General features: G+C 49.4%; 1 protein-coding gene across 1 annotated transcript in view; it reads left to right on the top strand.

Annotated features, from left to right (window-relative positions):
• Window positions 1-3,623: 3,623 nt before the first annotated feature.
• LOC105547151 (uncharacterized protein ENSP00000471857) overlaps window positions 3,624-22,749 on the top strand; it is a 24,063-nt gene continuing 4,937 nt past the window's right edge. The window contains exons 1-3 of the mRNA XM_011990606.1: window positions 3,624-4,363; window positions 9,025-9,159; window positions 10,023-10,140. Of these exons, the coding sequence (XP_011845996.1) occupies window positions 3,651-4,363; window positions 9,025-9,159; window positions 10,023-10,140 (966 nt within the window). The 5' untranslated portion in view covers window positions 3,624-3,650. The remainder of the gene's footprint in view (window positions 4,364-9,024; window positions 9,160-10,022; window positions 10,141-22,749) is intronic.

Here is a 22,749-nt window from a genome sequence, read left to right as displayed (position 1 = left end):
ATTTCGGTGTTACAGGCCAAGGTCAGCAGCTTGGGGCCCACATGAGTCTCTGAGCAGGTCCACACTTTACCTCTGATCCTGCTTGGCATTGTCACAGATGCACATGACTGACCAGTAGAGGGGTGGCTAGATAGAAGGAGGGTAACAAAGTCAATCCACTCTCATCTCTACTGGGAAAGAATTCTGACTACTGGCCTGAAGCCAGGATTAAGCATGGTGCTCTCTTCTGGTCTTAAAGAGTACTTGCTTCTCCATCTAACTGCAGTTCCTAGATTTTGTCCTGTCCTCATTTTGCAGACTGGACATGGAGAGGTTGAATAATTTACCCAGATTCTCACGGCTGCAGTAGTAGTACCTGCTTTCACTCTCTAAGTTTCCTTTATGAAAGTCCTTTTCTGTCTCTTCTGTGGGGTTGTGCTTGGCATGCTGGGGCTGGGGGCTGGATAGGGCGACTGCCCTTCATGGGAGACTGTGGCCAAGTAGAGGGTGACTCACAGGGTCTCCCAGTCTGTGTCCTGGTGGGTGGGCAGGGAATGGCATGAGCTAGATGAGGAAGAGGCAGGAGGCAGGCAAGCCCTGGGTGTGGCCCTCCAGGCCTAGGCCATGGGCAGCCACTGGAGAAGCAGAGGCGAGCTGGTGGTAATTCCCTGGGCACACATGGCTTTGCCGCCCTTCTTCTGCTGGGTAGGATGAGGTTGCTTTAGCTCACCAAATAACGGTATCAAATCGTTAAAGTGCAAATTAGAGAAAAGGATGAGGGGGTCATAGCACTTCCCTTGTAGAATAATTTCTTGTGGAAATTATTTCATTTATTGCAGAGCAATCCAATAAGCCCTGGCTGTCATGGTCACTTCAAACTGGAGTTTTAGAAATCCATCAGTGCTTAAGGGTCTACATTGACTTCTTATAGCTTAGTCTGTAACTGGTCCCAGACCACAGAGTCAAAGGTCAGGGAAAGGTCAGCAACAGCCATAAACAATTCTGTGTGGTTGCTTACAGCTTTCTCCACAATATGAAAGGGGGAATCTCAGGGATCTCAAGGAAATCGGCCATGCTTTGGTGGTCTCTTCTGTCCAGGATGTCTTTTGTCTTCGTCTTCATCCAATGCCAATTCACCCTTTGAGAATCAAACTGAGTATTTTCATTGTACACAATGAAAATATGTACAATGATTGCTCCCATCCGTAATCATTTTCCTAGCATACATTTTTAGATTTGGCATTGTTCCCACAGCAGTGTATGGGGGGCCATATACTTTTATTTATTTATTTTTTTTGAGACGGTTTCGCTCTCTTGTTCAGGCTGGAGCGCAGTGGTGCAATCTCGGTGCACTGCAACCTCTGCCTCCCAGGTTCAAGCAATTCTCCTGCCTCAGTTTTTTGAGTAGCTGGGACTACAGGCATGTGCCACCACGCCCAGTTATTTAGTGTGTGTGTGTGTATTTTTAGTAGAGATGAGGTTTTGCCATGTTGGTCAGGCTGGTCTCAAACTCCTGACCTCAGCTGATCCGCCCGCCTCAGCCTCCCAAACTGCTGGGATTACAGGTGTGAGCCACCGCACCCAGCCTCATAGCATATACTCTTACCAACACTGGATATTTTAATTTTCTATGATATAGTACATTTGATAGCAACAAATGGTAACTTATTTAATTTGCATCTCTTCAATTTCTAATAAAGTCTTTGGTTTTTGTTTTGTTTTGGCCAGTTGTATTTATTCTTTTGCAGTTTTCTTGTTCACAGGGTCTCACTCTGTCACCTAGGCTGGAGTGCAGTGGCATGATCTCAGCTCACTGCAACATCCACCTCCCAGGCTCAAGCGATCTTCCTCCTTCAGCCTCCCAAGTAGTGGGACTACAGGCACACATGACCACACCCAGCTAATTTTGATTTTTTTGTTTTTTATTTTTTGTGGAGATAAGGTTTCACCATGTTGCCCAGGCTGGTGTCAAACTCCTGGACTCAAGGGATCCTCCCGCCTTGGCCTCCCAAAGTGCTAGGATTACTGGTGTGAGCCACTGTGCCCCGCCTGCCCTTTATTCTACAGGGTGTTTCCTTTTAAATATTGATTTGGTAGAGCTCCGTATATTTAAAGGTATTAATTCCTTGTTTTTCATACTAGTTGCAAGTATTTTTTTTTCTTTTGAGACAGAGTTTTGCTCTTGTTGCCCAGGCTGGAGTGCAGTGGTGCAATCTCAGCTCACTGCAACCTCCACCTCACAGGTTCAAGCGAATCTCCTGCTTCAACCTCCCGAGTAGCTGGGATTACAGATGCACACCACCATGCCTGGCTAATTTTTGTATTTTTAGTAGAGATGGGGTTTCATCATGTTGGCCAGGCTGGTCTCCAACTCCTGACTTCAGGTTATCCACCCACTTGGCCTCCCAAAGTGCAGCGATTACAGGCGTGAGTCACCGAGCCTGGCCTGTTGCAAGTATTTTTATAGTTTATTGATGTCTCGAACCTTTTGAAAAGGTTTTTTGCCTATATAGAGATTTTAATTTTTATGCACTCACATCTATCAGTGAGTGCACTTTATCACTTTATGATTTCTTCCTTTGATGTGGTACTTTGAAAGGCCTCTCCCACAACAAAATTATGGAAACATTCATGCATGTGTTCTAAAAATTTTTTTATGGCTTCATTTTTTAACCTTTAACTCTTTAATCTATCTGGAATTGATTGTATGTATCTTTATAAACTGCTTTAAATTCCCTTTGAAATGGAAGTGATTAATTCATTAATTAACATGGCTAGGAGGGGAAGCAGGTGAAGGCAGAAGGGGATAATTAGTGAGTCAAGGTCTGGAAGAGAGGAGATCAAGTGCTGTTGACAGGGCCTGCACAAGGAACTGCCTTGAACCAAACGTGGGACACTCAGTTTCTTTCAGACCAGGGTGGCAGGATGTGCAGAGGTCAGTTTTGCCAGGGAGGGAGGTGAGTAGGGAATGGGCTAGAGAGGAAGACTGTGAGCCAAGTGCCAAATGCCCAGTGACTATGGGGGTGGGGACAGTAGGGAGGGTCCAGGGAATGGCAGGAGCCTCAAGGGGCAGCATTTGCCAGTTTACAAGTTTATGATCTGGGGGGATTGTGATTGGCCCTCCCACCCCTGGGGCCTAACAGCATGTGGAAGAAGGTTGCACTGCACTGGAGAGTGTCCTAGGAGGAGAGCCAGGGGTCAGCTGCAGTGATGAGTGGAAGGAACATGCAGGCAGAGGCTGAGAGCGTGAGGAAATTTGTTTAGTGTGGAGGACATTCTAGACTTGGGGTACTAGGAAAGGCCCGAGGGGGAGGAGCTATGAGGAGAGTCTGTCCCCGATCAGTGAACAGGAACAGAGTCAAAGAAAGTCCATTTGTACAGCACATTGCAATTCACAAAGCACTTTCCCATATTGCTTGCAGATGAGCCTCATAACAGCTTTTCAGAGCAGAGAGGAAAAGGGATTTGCCCAGAGTCCAGCAGGTAGCCAGTGACCCAGTCACAATGCGAACCAGGAGTGCCAGTGCCCAGTCTGCGTGCTCGAGCCTCCCCACAGACCCCAACATCCTCTTTCTACACTCAGGGATGGAAGCTCGGGAGATGTGCCTGACGGTCTTTTTTTGCCCTCCCTCCCTGCAGGACAGTAGCCCACCCTTCCAGCCTTGCAGACCATGAATGGGATGGCCAATGTGAATCCCGCCAGCCGCCCTCACTACGCCTCCTCCATCCCGGTGCCTCGTGCCTCTTCCCAGACCAGGATTCCTACACCGGGTGCTTCTCCCCAGCTGCGGCCGCGCCAGACCGGCCTGGCCCTGAGCCCACAGAGAGCGGCCTCCCCCAGACTGGGAAAGGCTGCAGGTCCTTCTAGAAACTCCTCTCCTAGGGCCTCCCGGGGGAGAGGCTCTCCCAAGTTTGCTGGATCTGTGAGGGAGTCAGCCGAGGATGGGGAAGGCTCCTCCAGCTCCCCATGGAATAGTCCCAGGACAACCCCGAAAGCAGTCCTCTCCAGCCGGGCTGGATCCGGAAGAATTGGGGAGAGACAAAGCACCCAGGGAAAGAAGAAGAAAGCCCAGGAAGGGACTCCAGTCTGCCAGACCCGGGGCAGAAGCCCTTCTCGGACGAGCTTTCACGCAGAAACTCAAATACCAGAAGTTCGGAAGCCTCCCAGCGGCCCAGGAAAAGACCAAAGAGATATAAACTACAAAAGTTCTGGGACCCCCAGGTCTTTGGAGCCTGATGAGCGGGCAGCTTCATGGGCTTCCTCGCCAGTCTGCAGCCCAGCGCAGGGCAAGCGCCCCTCTCCCTCTCCAGGGGCCATTAGCTTCTCCTCGCTCCATCAACAGAGTCAGCCAGTCACAGCCACGGTGGCTCCCTTCCAGTACAGGTGAGCTGGGGAGCAGGCAGGGAGGGAAGGGGGCGAATTACAATTTGCAATTACAAATGCAAATTAAGTATCTTCCTGACTAAACTAACTTCCTGTATTTTTTGCCCTATCCTAATGGAAGGAGAAACTCTCACTTATATTTTGGGTGTAGAAAAGCTTGTACATCATCCCCTACACACCAGGGACCTCTGAGGCATCAAAGCGGCTGGAGGTGGGGGTAGAGAACCACTAGGAGCTTTAACCTTCAGTAGAAGGCAACTTGTGTATCTTAATCTCTGAAAAATTGAATGCAATTTAATATTACAGGACTAGGCCTTTGGAGTTCAGGACAAGGAAGTGAGTGGTCCCAATACACTCTGCAGGTGTTTAGGCTTCATTTAGACTGTTACATTCAGTTGTGAACACCACATTTTAAAAGGACATCGACACACAAAAACACATGTAGAGCAAGACTGACGTGTTGTTGGGGGATCAAAAAAGGTGTTATAGGATGATGAAAGGAACTGAAGAAGTTTGCTTTGGAAAGGGAAGGCTTAGAGAGGGTCTGAGCACTGTTTTCAAATATTTGAAGGGCTGTCATGTTGTAAGATGAATTAGATTTACTTGGTGCAGCTCCAAAGACCTGACTCATCACCATGGTGGTTAGAAGTTAGTTCAAGACAGATCTGAGTCTCAAGATGAAGAACTTTCCAAAAACTAGAGAGGATTACAAATTGACTGCAAGGCAGTGAACTCCCCGTTATTGCAAGAATTCTAACTGACTCCATAGCCAAAGGGAGCTCTTACCAGGGTGACCCCTGGCTCTCAAAGCATATCTTCTGCCTGACTGTACTGCCTGCAAAGTGCACCGATGCTTCTTTTCCTAAGGGGCAACTCACTTATGTCCCTTGTGACTTTCTTCACTTTGATTCTGCAGCCGATGAGAGAACTCAAGAAGCAGAAATGCAGGGCAGGCCTTCCTTTGAGTGGCCTTTTTCCAATTAGTAAAATGTTTCCCTGGTGACTCTTTGGCTTTCTTCTCCTACCTGATTCCCTTCATTTTGAATTCATTCTTTGGGAAAAAGTGTCTAGGCATTAAATTGTTTAAGATTTTACAGTATCTACCTTACAAGTCCCCTGGTATATTCGGAACCTGACATTTTCCAAAGAGGTCAGAATTATTCATCCAAATATTTTAATGCAGCTTAAACAGAACCATGTTTCATTCCTCCAGCAAACATTTGTTGCATGTTTGCATTTTAAACAGAAATGGAAATGTGTGACACCACCCCACCTCCTAGACCCTGCCACTTTTAGGCTCTGGATTAGGGTTGGAGAGAAGGTCATGGCATAAGCAGGAGTTAGATTAAGACCGAGGACCCTCCAAGATGCTACAGGCCAATGGGCAGGCACCTAGCACAGTCTGCAGGGCCTAGAGTTGCTGCCATGGCAGCTCTGCCAAGGGCCAGGCTGGGCCACCCTTCCGAGCTTCATAGCCAAGGAGGTGCCATCTGCTCCCTAGAATCCACAGACATTGTGTTTTCATGGAAATCTCTCCTCCCTCCCTGCCACCCGCCCCAGGATCTCGGTCTTCTGCAAAGCCCCAGTGGAATGCAGAAGCAGAGGTCACCTGTTTCCCTCGCCATCTCCAGCCTGGTCATGACTGACCTGCTTCTCCAGGGAACGAATCCTGTAGCCATCTTCTCCCCTGCCCCATCCTCCACAGCCCTTTCTTTTCAAGGGCCTGGGTGTGGCCTTCTCAGTGAAGCTTATCTCCTGTCATCCACCACCTCCCTTTGGACCCAGAGAAGGTGCAATGCCCCGTCTGCTCTCAGAAGACCCTGGTCTCACACATCTAATTCCATCACATCCTCAACCTCATCCCTCTCTGCTATCCTGGAAAAGAGCCACAGCAGCTTCACCGCAGCCCTTCCTGACTTTTCCCAACTGCCAATGCACCCTCCACCACCTCCCTAATCCCCAACAGTTCTCTTCTTCCTGCATTGGGTGGGCCTTGGGTCAGACTTCAATTGGAAGTATGGTTAATGGTATAAGAAGCGTAGGATTACTGGTGTCACTACTGCAATTTTCTTCTCTCTGATTCCACCTCTGCCTGACTTCTAGAATACACAGTGCTGTCCATTCAGGTTGAGAAGTGAGGGTGGACATGGAGACCTGGCTGTGTTTAGAGAGGTAGAGGAAGATGTGGATAAAAATACAGAGCTGACTGAGATTAGAGATAAAGGCTGCTGTCCTCAATGTTTCTGCTATTGGAGTTTCTGGCCCATATGACTGATGCAACCTCACTCGCTCTTGCATCATATTAATGGCAGCAATAATCATGACTGTAACTATTCCTTTTTTAATTTTTAGTTTTTAATTTATTTATTGGAGACAGTCTTGCTCTGCCCTCCAGGCTGGAGTGCAATGGCACAATCATAGCTCACTGTAACCTCAAACTTTTGGGCTCAAATGATCCCCCTGCCTCGGCCTTCCACAGCTCTGGGATTAACAGTTGTGGGCCACCACCCTGGCCTATTCCTACTTTTCTTTTTTCTTTTTTTTTGAAATTGAGTCTTACTCTGTCGCCCAGGCTGGAGTGCAGTGGCACGATCTCAGCTCACTGCAACCTCCAGCTCCCTGGTTCAAGTGATTCTCCTGCCTCAGCCTCCAGAGTAGCTGAGATTACAGGCATGCACCACCAAGCCCGGCTAATTTTTGTATTTTTAGTAGAGGTGGGGTTTCACCGTCTTTGCCAGGCTGGTCTCGAACTCCTGACCTCAAGTGATGTGCCCGCCTCAGCACCCCCACCTCAAGTACTGGGATTATGGAAATGAGCCACCACACCTGGCTGCCTATTCCTATTTTTAACGCTGGTTATTGCATACCTGCTCTGGCCCAGACCCTGTGCTTAGCTCTTTACATATATGATGTTAATCAATGAAACAGTTGACATGTTATATAAAATTCCCTCTCCCCAGTAGAATGTTCTGTTACTTTCTCACCAATATGTTGCATCCTCTGCTTCAAAATCCCAGGTCCATTCTAATCTCTTCCAAGAAACCAACCAACCCCAGTCTTTCTTTATCCCCTTGGCACTCATGTACTTGGACAGACATTTAATTGACAGTAAGAGCCCGGTGCAGTGGGTCACACCTGTAATTCCAGCACTTTGGGAGGCTGAGGTGAGCAGATCCCGAGCTCAAGAGTTCGAGATCAGCCTGGGCGACATGGCAAAACCCCATCTCTACAAAAAATATGAAAATCAGCTGGGCGTGGTGGCTTGAGCCTGTAGTCCCAGCTACTTGGGAGGCTGAGGTGAGAGGATCACTTAAGCTCAGGGAATCAAGGCTGTAGTGAGCCTTGATCACACCACTGCACTCCAGCCTGAGTGACACAGTGAGACCCTGTGTCAAAAAAAAAAAAAAAAAAGACAGAGAGACAGTAGTACATGGTGATTGTCCCCATCATACCAAACATCCCCAGGGACCAGGATGAGGCTTCCTGCTTTCTCTAAGGACACCCCACCCTGCCTTACACCCAGCATTCACCTGAGGGACCTGAGATGCAAAAGAGCTCAGCACGCTTTAAATAGCTTAGAAAAAGCTGAGCAGAAGCAGCAAACACCTCACAACTCTAGACTGTAAAACTGATCCCAGCCTTGGGGGGGCATCTTTTCACCCCACGATGGAAGCCAGACCCAGAGAGGAGAAGAGATCTACTCCAGGTTACACAGTGAGTTAATGGCAAAATTGAGCCCAGAGTCCTGGCCATCTAGGCACTGAAAAAAGTGAAAACTGGAGAGAGAGAAAGACAGTCTCAGTGGCACTGGAGACTCTCAGGATTCCATGGCCCAGCCCTTCAATTTCCCCTCCTTCCTGCACAGCCCTCCCCTCCCCCTCCTGCCAAGCTGCCAAAGGCTCCATTTAACTGGAGACAGCGGGCGGATGGGTGGGCGGGCCAGCTCCCAGAGCCTAGGGTAATTGCCTATAATGAAAGCTCCCACAGCCTTTGTTCCTGGGAGCAACTGTACGGTTGAGGTTGTGCTCAGAGGTCTGTGTGCACTTGGGAGCTGGTGCCCAGAGACCTCACCCTTCCTTCCTGCTACCACAACGGGCCCAGCAAGAGACTTGTCCTCCCGAGAGTCACTGTGATTGCAGCTGAGCCTACTCCTCCTTCTTTCCTGACCTACCAGCTGCCTGGACTACGAGCAAGCCCAAAGCCTGTGTGCCCCCTGTGCTGCCAGGAATCAGTGACTTCAGCTTCAGAGGGAGCTCTTCCCTGTGTGTATGTACAGGGCTGTACATACTGCTCATCCTGAGGGCAAGGATCATGGCAAGCCAAAGGAGCCAAGGCCTGGAGTTGCTAGGGTATCCCTCTGCCCTATAAGTGATAACGTTCCTGGGAAATGGATAGATTGTAGAACGGCAAGGGGTGACAAGCATCGGGCATCCCAGTGTCCTCTGGGGCTCCCTGTCTGGCGCAGCTTTGCGCAGAAGGCCTGCTGCCTGCTGGAGGGCAGGCGTGTGCACATACCCATCAGGGAGGGACTGGCCCTGAGTGGTGCAGGGCACTATCAGAGAAGAAGAACCAAGTTCTAAGAGGGTTTTCTTAGCCCCATGGAGGGGCTTAGAGACCAGGAAACCTCTACCATGAGTGATTACCCTTTCTTGGTCCCACAGGTTGCAAACTGACCAGAAACCTGGCCCCCTCTCCCAGGGCAGCTGGGCCCTTGATGGCTACACTGAGCCCCTCCATGAGACTGAGGAGAGCTTCTCCTGCATGGGTAAGTGCTCTGGGGGAGACTTCCTCCTAGGGTCGGGAGGCCACTGCGCTAGGACTACCCACATGGAAGAAGAAGTGACTTAGACTGGATGGGTCCATCTCTTGACAAGGAAACATCAACCTGTGAATTGCACTTTGAGTTTTCATCATGCTTGACTTAACCCAGGATTGTTCCATCAAACCCAGGAGCCCTTCAGGGGCAGCATAGGGAAGTGGCCAGGGGGTGCCATGTTTATCTGATGCCCAGGCTGTGGGAGTCACTGCCTGTGTGTGTCATGTGAGAAGTCGTGACACAAAAGTAACAAGCTGGGAGTGAAAGCCAAGTTCTGAGTGGTGCCCAGGTTGAAAAATGAAGGTGCTGGAATTAGGGAGGCAGGCCAGAGCCATTTGGCTTGCTGCCTGACAATGCTTCCCCTCCCAGAACCACTTTTAACAGGCCACTCCCACACATGTCCCCTTTCCCATGTCACCCTGTAGTCATGACATATCACCTGAGCCTCGGGAATGTGAGATTCACCAGGAAGATCCCTAAATCTCAAATACAGCAATATTCCATAAGGGCAGAGGGACTGACGGTCCCGGGTGCATCCTCAGGTGCTCAGTGTCTCTGAATAAATGAATGATGCATGGATGAGTGAGTGTCTTAGGTACCATTGGTCAGGCCCTAAGTGGGTCAGATTCAAAACAGCAGCACTTAGGAACGTGTGTTGATTTTCTTACAACATTAAAAAAGTGTCTAGAGGATGGCTGTGATTCACACCAGGGGTACACGAGGCTGCACACTGCAGGGAACCAGGTCAATCCTTTATTTCCCAGACAAAGGGAAACTTGCCTCAATAAAGTAATGAATTTCCTTTTCACAAACCTGAGATTGTCCAGAGGGTTTGTCTCTCAGCTTTGTCTCAGTGCCCTGCTCCAGCGGGGCAAAACTGGGGCTTAGAACACAGCCCGACCCTGAGATCATTGAACAGGATGGTGTACTGCTTCTGTATTCTCTGTGCCCTGCTGGGCAGGTGACCGGATTTCCCTTCTTGGCCTGGGAGCCGGGACCTTTTGAGCCCTTCCTAGGCCTGGTCTATAGCAGTGATCTTGGAGCCACTGCAACCCTAGAAACAGCAGCAGCACTCATTCTTCCATGACAAGCCTTGTGGAGAAGGGTTATGGGTTAAGGATTGGACATTTGCAAAACAAGCCATCTCCTCCCACAATAAGTATACATGCAGGAGAACCAGGGCATGGCAGGGGACAAAAAGAAACCAAATTTCTCTGGCACTGAAAAGTCATCAGAATTAGAATGTGGTAACCAGGAAACTATGTGGAGCTCTATTTTTACATTTGCAGTTTTGTTAGCGTAATGGCTTCCTCATGTGGATGCCACATTGTTAGAGCCTAATGATCTCCATGCACCTAACCCAGCGCTTGTTCATGATTATTATCCGATGAGTTGATGAGAGGACTTTTACTTTTAACGTCTGCTTCAGACTAGCATTAGGAATCCCCCAGGCTTGTCAGCTGGAAGACCACCCTCACTGGTTAGATGTGAAACTGTCTGCTAGATCATGGTTGGGTTCCTCTAGGGGGACAGAATGCCGGGGAACCTTTGGAGGAGAGCTTTACCAAAAAAGTGAGAAACACTGGTTTTCTCCAAGGCTCCTAGGGAAGGGGAGCAGGGTTCACAGCACTGCCTCTGCTCTGGTGCTAGCTAGTTGTCATGGTGACCCATCTCTGCCGAGGATACGCCGAGCTCTTTGATGGGTTGGATGGGGAGAGAGATTTGGGATTTGCCTGCCTTGTGGAAGAGGCTGTGCTCTTCTGAGCTTGAAGAAAACAGAGAAGAGAGGAAGAGAGGAGGCAACTGAAGGGTTTCATTTTATGCCTTGCCCTCTCACTCCCAAAGTCACTTGGGGCATGACATGACTCATTCATTCATGTATTCCTTCATTCAATCTACAAACCATCAGTGAGTGTTTGCCTTGTGCTGAACACTGTGCTTGACACGGGGGTAAAAGACAAATAAGACTTTGACCTGCCTTCAAGACGTTCACAGCCCAGGGATTCACTCCAGTGAGACTTATCTAGAGATTCTGTTGGGATCCCAGAAGCTGTGCCCAGTGACCTGCCCCTATAGGAGTTGACAAGGCAACCAGTCCGTCCTGCCTCCCTCGCTAGGCCCCATGGCATGAGGAAGGCACTGAGCTTATTATCCCATTTTATAGAAGGAGAATTGGGTGCTTTGGAGAGTACTCCATCAAATATTTATATAATTCACAGAATCCAGCATAGTTATTTCACAGTTATTGATCATGTTATTTCCATATCAATTTGTAGATGGCTGGGGGTTTGGGGGCTTTTTTTGATGCTCATGTATCTTCCCTTCCTGAACATGAACTCATCTTGCCCCCGCATCACCTAGCAGAGTGCCTGGTGGTCAGCATTTTGGTGAAGGAATGATTTGAATGAATGAGTAAGGAATTCAATGTAAATGGTTGCAGAGCTCTAAAATTTATCATCTATGAGCCCGTTTCTTCTCTACCAGCTGAGAAAGACCAACCAGTCTTTCTCTACTCCTTTCCCAATATGTTCCTCTCTGGCCTCCAAGTTCACTGAATGGGTTTGGGGGGTGAGTGCAGAGTCTCTGAGGGGAGTAGGAGAATGCCAAAGAGCTTTCTCAGCCTTGTACCACTTTCTTACTTAATCTGCCTGGACTCTGGGCATAGAGTCCAAACAAGGCTTTCTAGTATTTATATAGCAGGAGCAGAATCCCACGATGACTTGCCTCCAACCTGGGGCATTGGGGATGTTCTTCATATGTCCTGAAGGCCATCCACCAGCAGCTGCTCCTTCTGCCTCTGCCCTAGGGCAAGTGTGGAAATGCCCAGCCCACTGATGTTTGCACACGTGCCCTGACCCTCCCTGGCCCATCTGAGTCTGTTGGTGATAGCCCAGCACGGGTCCCATCTGCTCACTCTCCCTTTGGGCGCAGTGAGCACCGGGTAGTGCACAGACCACCATCAGATCTTAATTTGGACAGCCAAGAGAAGCCAAGGCGGACATTACCGCGTGCCCACGTGTGTGAGGCTGTGTGCAGGAGGACTGGGAAAGGTCGCCCCAAGGCTTATGCAGATTCCTTAATGACTTCCACTTTGTGGCGTGTTTGAATGAGCACTAAGTGGACCCACAATGAAGGGATCTTTTTCTCATCATAGCATGTGTCATCGGGAACAAGCCAGAGAGAGCCTCCTCCCTGCCTCTTTCTCACACGAGGGTTGATATATAGAAAGAATGGGTGGGGCAGTGTGGAGTTTGGCTTCATACTAGGGCTGTTTTCCTTTTCTTCCTCTTTCTTCTCCCTTGTTGAGTTGGCTCCATCTTTAAGCCACAGTGAAGTTTTTCATGCCTTGTGGATTTTAAATAGAGCAGGAATAGAGTCTTCATTCTAAGGAAACTTGCAAAGCTAGCATGCCCGGGGCAGGAGCAAGGAATGGTAACTACTCTTTGGGAGAGGAGTTTGTTCTGGGGGTTTCAAGCTAAATCCAAGTATTCCTGGACTACAAATGACTTGCATCAAAGAACACAGGAAGTCAAAGCTCTGACAAACTTCATAGATCTCGCAAATTTGGCCTCATTTTCGATGGAGGAGAGAAGAGACTCAGAGAAGAGAAGTGACTTGCTCAGGACTGCATAGGAAGTTAGCAGGTGAACTAAACCAGGACCACTGCTTTCTGACTCTTTAAAAACTAAAAAGAACTAAATCGTAAGAATGACTATCATTTGTTGAACACCCTACTATGTGCAGGGCATAGTGCCAAGTGCTTTATGTAAAGTCTTTGTGAATACCTTATACAATCCTTTGAAGGTGTTATTATTACTCTGTGTTATGAATAGGAAAGTCAGGCTCAGAGAGGTTATATAAAACCTGTCTGAGGACATCCAGCTAGGAGGCTGTGCCAGGATTCCATCCCAGGCTTGTCAAAAGGCCACACTCTTCTCTTACTCCCTGCCTTCCCATCTGCCGCCCACCAATGTTTGTACATGTGCCCTGTACTCACTCAGTCACACACTGTCCAAGTTCAACTCAGTCTCCCTTAGCCTCTGCCAAGCAATGAGGAAGGAAATGGGATCAGTGAGCCACAGTCCCTGCTCACATCTCCCTCAATCTGAGCAGGTCCCAAGCTGCCACTGGCATCCCTGTCACTCCAAACCTATGTCATTTCATGCTGAGTTCACACCGCTGTGTTCTTTGCCCTCTGGGGACCTCCAGGCCAAGATGAGCCTTATGTCCCAGCCATCCGTGGAGAGAAGACATGCAGACAATTGACTAGAAAGTAGAACAAGTTCAGGAGTTCAGGGGCAGATGATATTAGCCGTGTTCTCAGAGTTTCAGCAGGTTGGTGCTGTTGCGGGGCAGAGGTGGCTCGGGAGTGCGAGGGTCTCTGGAGACCCTGTTGGATAAACAAAGCAGCAATCTAGGACCTGGTAGGCTTCCAAGAACTGGGACGGGAGGTCATAACAGCTCTAGTAGCAGCAGCCGACACTTACCGGGGCTTACTGTGAAGCAGGCATTGTCATAAGCACCTTTAATCCTTCTAACAACTGCACGAGGTTTGGAATCTAACTCCCTACTTGCCTTGCATCACAGCTTCCTCACTTGTTAGCTGTGCAGCCTTGGGGAACTTATTTAGTCACTCTGTGCCCCCATGTCCTTGATTGTAATCAAGGATGATAACAGTGCTTTCCTCATAGGGTTTTGTGAGGATTAAATGCATGGATATTGGTAAAGCGCTTAGGAGAATGGCTGGTACATAAGAACTGCTCAATATGTGTTTGGTGTTATTTGTTATTGAGGCAAGTGATATTATTACCACACTCACTTTGCAGATGAGGAAACTGGGACAGACAAGGTGGTCTAGCCAGGATTTGAACCCATGCAGCTGGTCTTCAGAGGTCATGCTCTTAACCATACGTTCCATGACCTCACTGGAGGGGAAGATGACTCAAGTCTCGGAGTTCTCCCAGGGAGGCCAGGAGAGGCAGTGGGATCACCAGCCTGGCTCTGAGAGGGGCCATGAAGGAAGAGGCCAGAGAAGTGAGGTCATCCAAGGTACCTGCTGGAGGGGTGTGAAATAGAAACTGCAGGGGTCTGGATGCTATATCTTTAGAGGAGTATGGGGCGGGGGGAGGAGATGGACTTTTCAAGATAATATTTGGCTGGGAAGGGGATTTATCCCAAGGCAGTGGATTTGACCCAATGTTAGCCTTTTCAGTGGAGTGGCAAGAATAGCAGAAGCTGGTCAGCTTGGATCCTCTTTTCCCCACGGCTACCTTGGACTCAGGCGCTCCCACTCTAAAAGGTGTGTGAGTGATTCTATGTGGTTTTTGCAACTATGAGTGCTCCACATACAGTACAAATCCCTTGCTCTCCAGATCCTGATTGTGGTTCCAGAAATCAAGAAATCTTGGCAAGACCCAGCATCTCTGTTTCTTGCTGCACCAAGAAAACCAGGACCTCTGCATTGCCCAACTCCAGAGGAAATTCATATCCATTCGCTAATTTTTTTTTTTTTTGAGACGGAGTCTCGCTCTATCGCCCAAGCTGGAGTGCAGTGGCACAATTTCAGCTCACTGCAAGCTCCGCCTCCTGGGTTGATGCCATTCTCCTACCTAACCCTCCTGGGTAGCTGGGACTACAGGCGCCCCGCCACCATGCCCGGATAATTTTTTTTAATTTTTATTTTTAGTAGAGACGGGGTTTCACCGTGTTAGCCAGGATGGTCTCGATCTCCTGACCTCATGATCCGCCCGCCTTGGCCTCCCAAAGTGCTGGGATTACAGGTGTGAGCCACTGTGCCTGGCCCATTTGCCAATTTTTTATAAAGCACTTACTATGTTCCAGGTGCTATTCTAGAAGCTTGGAATACATTTGTGGACAAAATAGGCAAAGACTTCTGCACTTGTGGGCCCTTTATGATGTAGCCTAGAGCTGTGCATTGTACAACCTGTGCAGCTGTACATGATCTACACGGTGGCCCTGGAGAAGCCCCAGCTCTGGAATATGTCTCCCACCCTAAAGAGCAGGAGCAGAGCTTTGGCCTCATGACACTCCTGGGACGACAAGCAACAGCAGTCTGTGGGCCACCCCCCTTCGCCCTGAGTGCTTGAATAGATGAGGAAGGTGATAAACTTTCCCCCGTGGTTTTCCTAGAGAATTACCCCCTATAGCCAATACCTGTCTGTCCTGGACTTGGCAGCCTCTTAGCAGATTTTTAGAGATTCAACTCTCCAACCTGCAGTGATCTGCTTCAGCTCCTCCTAGAAAATCCCAACCGCTTGTTTAGTTCTCCATGTGTCTATGAGCCATGGAAAGGTTCTGGGAAAAAGGACACTTAAGGAGAGGTGGCCGGGTTGACAGGAATCTCTCCAGATCAGACTACTCCATACAATTCAGAGGTTGTTATCCAGGGAGCTGTGGAGCAGTTACAAATTTCAGCTAAGGGAGGCGGAACTAATTGCTAAACTTCCACCGCTGCTGCTCCCTACTTCTCTGGCCAACCCAGGTAAGCCTCACCTCAAGTGCAGCTCTGAAGATCTGGCCCCTCAGGTCTTTGCCCCATGCCTGGGCAGATTGGTCAGCCCTCCTTATAACTCTGAACTGTGGTCTCCCTGGGAAGGCCCAGGGCAGACAGAGAGCCTGCAGAGGGGGCTTTATCTCAAGAAGTGCTGGCTCCACGCCAGTCTCGGCCAAGGCTGAAGTTTCCCTGCTGCACTACTGAATGGGCAGAAACTGGAACACACCATCCCATGCCCCCCCAAACCCCTTTGTAAGAGGATTAGGGTCCCCTGGTGAGAGACTTCCCTCCCCACTATAAGGCTGCGGGCAGGCTTACACAGAAGGAGCTCCAGGGAGAGGCAGTTGAAGAGAGTGAGGTGACACAGACACAATAGCTAGAGAGATTAAATGCTGAGAATTACCCCAGCCACAATGTTCATCCTTGAAAAGGGCGGAAGGAATAAAAAATCTGCCTTCCTGGGTGGTGGGAGTCCCAGGCTTCAGAGGGAGCAGAAGATAATTAAAGGTCAGAACTTATGAAGGGTCAGCAAGTGTGGGGCCATCCACGCCAGACCAGATGAGCCCAGGGAGGAGGGGAGAGCAGAGAAATGCTCAGTTGTCCCTTCTCTCAAGAAAATCCTTCCAGGAGAAGGAAATGAGAGTGTCCTGAGGTATGAATGACTGAGGTCAGATAAATAAGAGAACTTCCTGGCAGGAGGAGAGCTCAGCCCCAGTGGAAGTGGAAGGAGAGCAGCCTGAGGTTCGTATAAACACTGGCACAGTCCGGGGGCAAGAGCTGACCTCATGAGCTCACCGCATCCTTCCTGCTGAAGAATCTGAGGTTGCATGCAGGCAGGAGGGAGCACAGAGGTGGCAAGCCCCTCGTGATGACATCAGGCCCTGTGAAAGGCAACGTTCTCATCATGGCATTGGAACTCCCACCCATCACACCAACGAATACTCTTAACATTTGCAGAGCAATTTTCATATTCCAAGTAATTGCCAGTGATTATTCTATTAAAATTCATTGAAATATGAGTCCACGGCATTCCTCTGTTAGGTTTAATGCCTTATTCAAAAACCTAACAAAACTCTAATAAAGCACAGAGGTGCCAGCAGAGAAAATGAGTGCAGCCACAAAATGGGAATATCTTTCTCTCTAGGGTAGTAAGAAGGCCAGGTTTCTTTAAACCATCTGTCCCAGCTGGTTCACACTCAGATGGGTAAAAGCTTCTCATTACTTTTGCAGTTGTCTTTACTTTTTTAGAGTCAAGAACCTCTTTAAGAATTTAGCTGATATTACAATATATCCCCCCAGATAAATGGACATATTCACAGTATTTGGCTTATGTTTGATGGCTGGTACTGTGAACCCCCGGAATCCAGTCTGTGAACATAGATTAAGAAATTCTGTTCTAGGGTAGTGATGTCATCACTGTTGACAAAGTCACCACAGGTTTGGGCCTTGTGCTTTTCCTCATCAGATTTTTGGGTTTGTGTGGCCAACAGTGAATTAAGAGGATTTACTGCAGAATAAGATTATCTCCAAGGTCCCTCTTAGTGTTATGATTTAATGACCTTAAAACATCCAATTCTTCAGGGACAGGTCAAGTTCAACTCTAGATTTGCCCATCCCAAAGGACACATGCTGATACAAGGAGTTTGCTCGTCCCCATCCAACACATGGGCACAGCCACAGGCACACACCCTACCCTCTCCTTCCTTTGCCTGCCTGGAGTTCTCCCTCCCAGGCCTGCAGTTGCCATGACAACGGATCTGGGTGGGTCATGGTCTAAGGGCGATGTACCTGGGTGGTGCAGAGCTCTGCTGGGGCCCAGTGTGCAATATCCACCCCAGTGGTGTGTATGGGACAGTTGCCATGGCAACATACAGGAAAAGCACATATGGGAAACATCTGGACTTCTTATCCTGGGCTCTTTATTAGCCTGAAGAGCACAGGGATCTGATTTTAAATGAGTACAGTTTCAGACAGAATACCCTAGATTAGGTGTTCTTTTGCGCTTCCCTACTAGAAGCCCCTGAGCAGAGGGAGCAGAGATTCTCTAGCTCCTACCCCCACCCAATTTCTTAGATGACCAACTGTACATATTCTCTTAAGGTCACATAGCAAATCAAGAAGACAACCCAGAACTCCCAAGACTTGAGATTAGGGAAGTCCTCAGAAGATCCTGACCTGCTGGGACTGTCAGGTCCACTGAAAGTGACCAAGACCCCAGGACATAAGTCATGGGGTTGAGCTATGAAGCAACTGGTGTTGCTACAGACCACCAGCTCTGTCCGAAAGATTCTCCTCTGCCACATTCTCACTCCCAGGATTCTGTGGGGCAGTCTTAATGTGACTGCAGTCCTAGACCCATGCAGACTTCAGGTGCAGCAGGTGTCTGGGTTACAGGAGCTCCTCAGCAGGACAGGCAGGAGAGTCAGGGCCCTCCTTCCCATTCTTCACTCCCCCTTCTAATGCCCAGTCCCCCTTTCTCTGCCAGGATCCAAGACTTTCCTGCTGTTGGGTTCTATATGTCTTGGAATCACATGCAGTTATTATATTAAGCAAGCCTCTAGAAATAGCTGCATGGTAATAGCATGAAGTTATGGGAAGATGTGGAACACACACAGACCTTTATTCAATTTCTGATTTCACCAGCAGCCTGCTGTGTGGTCTTGGGCAAGTGTATTTCTCTGTAAAAGGAAGATAATGATAGCCCCTGCTTCAAAGGCTTTTATGAAATGATGAACATTACATGTCTAAGAAGGTCCCTGGCAATAGGAGGTGTTTAGTAACTGTAAGATCTCCTGTCCTTCAGTTCAGCAAGCATCAGTGAGCCCTTACTAACTAACTAACCTATGTAGGGCACTTACAATTCCGCTGGCAGGAGAGGATATCTCCCTAGGATATAAGTAGGCAGAATGTGGGTACACGGCCCCTGACTATAATCAGTGGGTAGGAAAGGCAGAGCAGTGTGCGATGGGGTAGTCTGAGAAGGCCTCCTGGAGGAGGTGGCTCTGAAGCTGGGCCTTGAAGGGAGAATTGGATTTGAATTCATATAACAGAAGGCATTCAGGAAAAGGGCAGAGCAAAGCAAAGGTACAGGGGTGGGGTCAGACCTGGACCAGGGGCATTTAGAGGAAAGCATTAGAGGGCAAGTTTACTAGCAGGTGAAGCCAGAGTGGGGAAGGGCTTGAGTACTGCGTGTTGGCCAGCACTGGCCTCTAAGGCAGCCAGATAGCAGAGGCCGGGAGACTGTCCTTCCCTGGGAGGCCATTTAGGTCATCAGGTCAGAGATATGCTTCTCTGCAGGAGATCATGGAGTTCTGGCTTTAAAAGAAGGGAGGTCTCAATGCTTGGAGATCTGGACCCCACTCCCCAAGGACAGGAAGGAGAAACCCCATGCCTTATTGTGCACTGCCAGGGCTCCTCTGCTGAGAAACCAGTCACGAGAAATACAAGTCCCGTGTTCTAGCCTGGGGGCCGGAACGCTTGGGAGAAACAACAGCCCAGCCCTGAGTCAGACCTCCCTAGCCCCTGACTTTCTAGCTGAGAAACCCTTGACTGAAGGAGGGGCCAGTTTTTTGGATTCCAGCTCCTGTCCTCCCCTCTCAGGTCTGAAACAGGCCCTCCCAGGAGCCTTCAACCAGTTTCCACTCTCTCCAGGGCTACACAGCCCCAAGCCCTGCCTCTGAAAGGAGGGCCTGTGCCCCGTCCCCGTCCCAGCCTGGGGAGTCCCAGCCTCCAGCTGGGGACATGGGCTTCAGGCTCTGGTCTTGTTTACTTGTGTGACTAGAGGTGACTTGTTTTCCTTCTAAGGGACCTCATTTCTGCCCTGGTCCTTTCACACGACAGGCAGGCTCATCCCTGCTCTACCCATGCCCTGTTGGCATAGGAATTTGTGTCCAGGCAGCTGTGAGCTCCAAGGAATGTGAGTTGTAGCTTAGAATTTCTCGGCATTTCCACCCTTCTGGAAGCTCCCCCGAGCCAGTTGAGCCAGAGGGCAGACCGAGGCCCATGACCTCTGGCTCCACTCCCAGCCTCTAGATTTCTCTGCCTCGTTTTCCCCAATAGACAGGAAGACAATGAATCTCTCTCTGGAGCCCACACACCTGATCTGTAGCCCAGAGGAAAAATCCCCAACCACACTGAGCTCAGGGAATCTTCTGGGGCCAGAGAGGGTGAGCCGGGGACCTGCAGTGTCCACAGAAATGTCTCAACTACCAATGCCCTGGCGAAGCAAAGGCAGTGGCTGGGCTAATGGACCAATCTAGGAAGGCTTCCTGGATGAGGCCCTGGAGGTGTGAGCCACCCAGAGCAGCCATATTGGACCACTGTATCTAGTGTCTCCTTTTTTTTCAGCAAGGGGGAGAGGGGGATGGGGCTGAAGTCCCAGCTGGGATTACTGCCCGGGCTGTGAGGATACGTTGCCCACTTTTCCCCCTGCCTCGCAGAGGTGTGGTGAAACTCTCCCCATGCCTCTGGGCAGAGCAGAGATTTAGGGGCAGAAGAGGGTCTCATCCCTGAATGCCCCAAGGTCATTCCTCTGAAGAACTGGAGCTTCCTTCAAAGGAGCAAGGCAAGGGTCCACTGGCCTCACTCTGGCCCAGGGCTTCAGGGAAGGGAGAAAAGATGCTGCTGGGCCACCATCCCAGAAGCTTGGCTTCCATTCCACACACCAGCTGCACTGTGTCTTGCCACGGGGTATTAAGAGGTCACTGCTGTTTACAGTTCCCTACACATCTGTTCTGAGTCACGCATTCATTCATTGAATCAATCGCCATTCACCGAATATTTTTGAGAGCCCACTGTGTGCACAGAGCTGGGATGGGTTTTGAGAAAAAGTTCAACTGGAGATGGATCCTTGGAAAACACCAATGGGTCAATGATGAATGACAGCCCTGAACATTAGGAAATGATTAAAGTGGCTGCAGTGAACTGCGTGGGGAGAGTCAGGGAAGGCAGCTTAGAGGAGGTGGATTTGGCCTCAAGAGGGGACAGGGAGAAGAGAGGACTCTGATTCTACCTCCAAAACCAGCTCCTCCTGAAGCCTTCCCATCTTGATGGCAACTCCAATCTTAGAGTTGTCCAGGCCTAAATCCTTGGGGGGACATGCTTGGTTCCTTTCTTTCCCATACACCCACATTTGGCCAATAGCAAATTCTAACAGCTTCAAAATATATCCAGAGCCTGACCACTTCTCACTGCCACCACAGTCACCAACCAGTTCCAAGCCACCATCATCTCTCACTTGGGTGACTGCAACTGCTTCTGCCCTTGAGCCCAGCAATTTGCTCCCCACACAGTAGCCAAAGTGGCCTTTTCAAGAGGGAAGCCAGGTCACGTCACTCTCTGCTCCCGTCCTGCCAAGGCTCCCATCTCACTGGGAATAAAAGGCCAAGCCCTTGTAATGACCTAAAAGGCCCTCTCTGCACAGGCCTCACATTACCTCTCTGACCACATCCCCTGCCACTGTCCTCTCCCCTCCTTTCTTTCCAGCCATGCTGATATCCTTGCTTTCCTTTGAAAACAGCAGACACGGCCAGATGCGGTGGCTCACACCTGTAATCTCAACACTATGGGAGGCCGAGGCCAGAGGATCAGTTGAGCCCAGGAGTTTGAGAGCAGCCCGGGCAACATACTGAGACCCTGCCTCTACAAAAAAAAAAAAAAAAAAAATTAGCCAGATTAGCCAGGCGTGGTGGTGCACACCTATAGCCCAGGAGGTCGAAGCTGCAGTGAGCTGTGATTGCACCACTGCACTCCAACCTGGGTGACAAGGTGAGAGTGAGACCCTGTCTCAAAAAAGAAAAAGAAAAAAGAAAAGAAATGAAAAGAAAACCAGGCACACTCACCCTCAGGGCCTTTGATCCTGGTGGGCTGTTCCCTCTGCCTGGAAATCTTTTCTCCCAGATATCCATTGGCTCCCAAATTGCTCCCCCTTTTCCTTGAGATCTTTACTCAAATGTTCACCTTCTCAGTGCAGGCTTTTTTGGGCCACCATATGGAACATTCACCCCTGCTCCTGGATAATTCATATTCCCCTTCCTGCTTTTTTCTTCTTAGCACTTTTTAGTAACTAACATCTCTCTCTAATTTATTGTCTTTCTTATCCGTTAGAATATAAATTCACGAGGACAGGAATTTTGGTCTGTTTGTTCTCTGTGGTATCCTCCAGCACCTGTCGTAGCTGGCACTGAGCACGGCACGAGTAGTCAGGAGCTGGTCATCCAGATGCAGACAAGACCGCGCTTAGCCGTCAGCTATTTCGGCAGCCCTAGCCTGGCTTGGGTGATTGCAACTGCTTCTGCCCTTGAGCCCAGCAATTTGCTCCTCACACAGCAGCCAAAGTGACCTTTTCAAGAGGGAAGCCAGGTCATGTCACTCTCTGCTCCCAGCCTACCGAGGCTCCCATCTCACTGGGAGTAAAGTTTTGGGTTACTCAAGAAGTCCCACGTTTTGGGTGCTCAAAAAGTCCCTGCTGATTAGCTGGAATGACATGAAGGAATGACATGGTGGAGAAAAGGACAAAAAGAAATGGGGAGCAATGGCTAGAGGCCTTTCCACAAAGGCAGGGGTGTTGGCATCTGCTAGGGAGGTGATGAGGAGACCTCATGGTAGGCGTCTAAGCAGAGAAAACGTATGGAAAATGCTTGTCACTCAGTTGGGCAGTGACAGCTCCATGCTGGTCCAGAGTGAGTGGGCTAGGCTTGAAGAGCCATGTGGCTGGGTTCCTAGCCCTTGCTCTCCAGATCCTGACTGTGGTCCTAGAAATCAAGAAAAAATTCCCCTGCTCTGCCCATAATCCTGGAGGAAGCCAAGTATGGGCTCATGTGCCCCCTTCTCCCTCCCTCAGATCTCCCCTTCTCCCAAGATCACCTTTCTCTCTTCCTTCCTTCTTTCCTTCCTTTCTTTTTCTTTCTTTCTTCCCTTCCTTCCCTCCCCCTCTCTCTCTTTCTTTCTTCCCTTCTTTCTTTCCTTCCTTCCTTTCTTTCTGCCCTTCCTTCCCTTCCTTCCTTCCTCCCTGCTCTTTTTCTTTCCTTCCTTCCTTCCTTCCTTCCTTCCTTCCTT

The sequence above is a fragment of the Mandrillus leucophaeus genome, unplaced genomic scaffold, assembly GCF_000951045.1.
Source record: "Mandrillus leucophaeus isolate KB7577 unplaced genomic scaffold, Mleu.le_1.0 Scaffold38, whole genome shotgun sequence".
NCBI classification, from domain to species: domain Eukaryota; kingdom Metazoa; phylum Chordata; class Mammalia; order Primates; family Cercopithecidae; genus Mandrillus; species Mandrillus leucophaeus.
The sequence above is the reverse complement of the archived record's forward strand: the minus strand, read 5'-3'. Positions and strand labels throughout refer to the sequence as shown.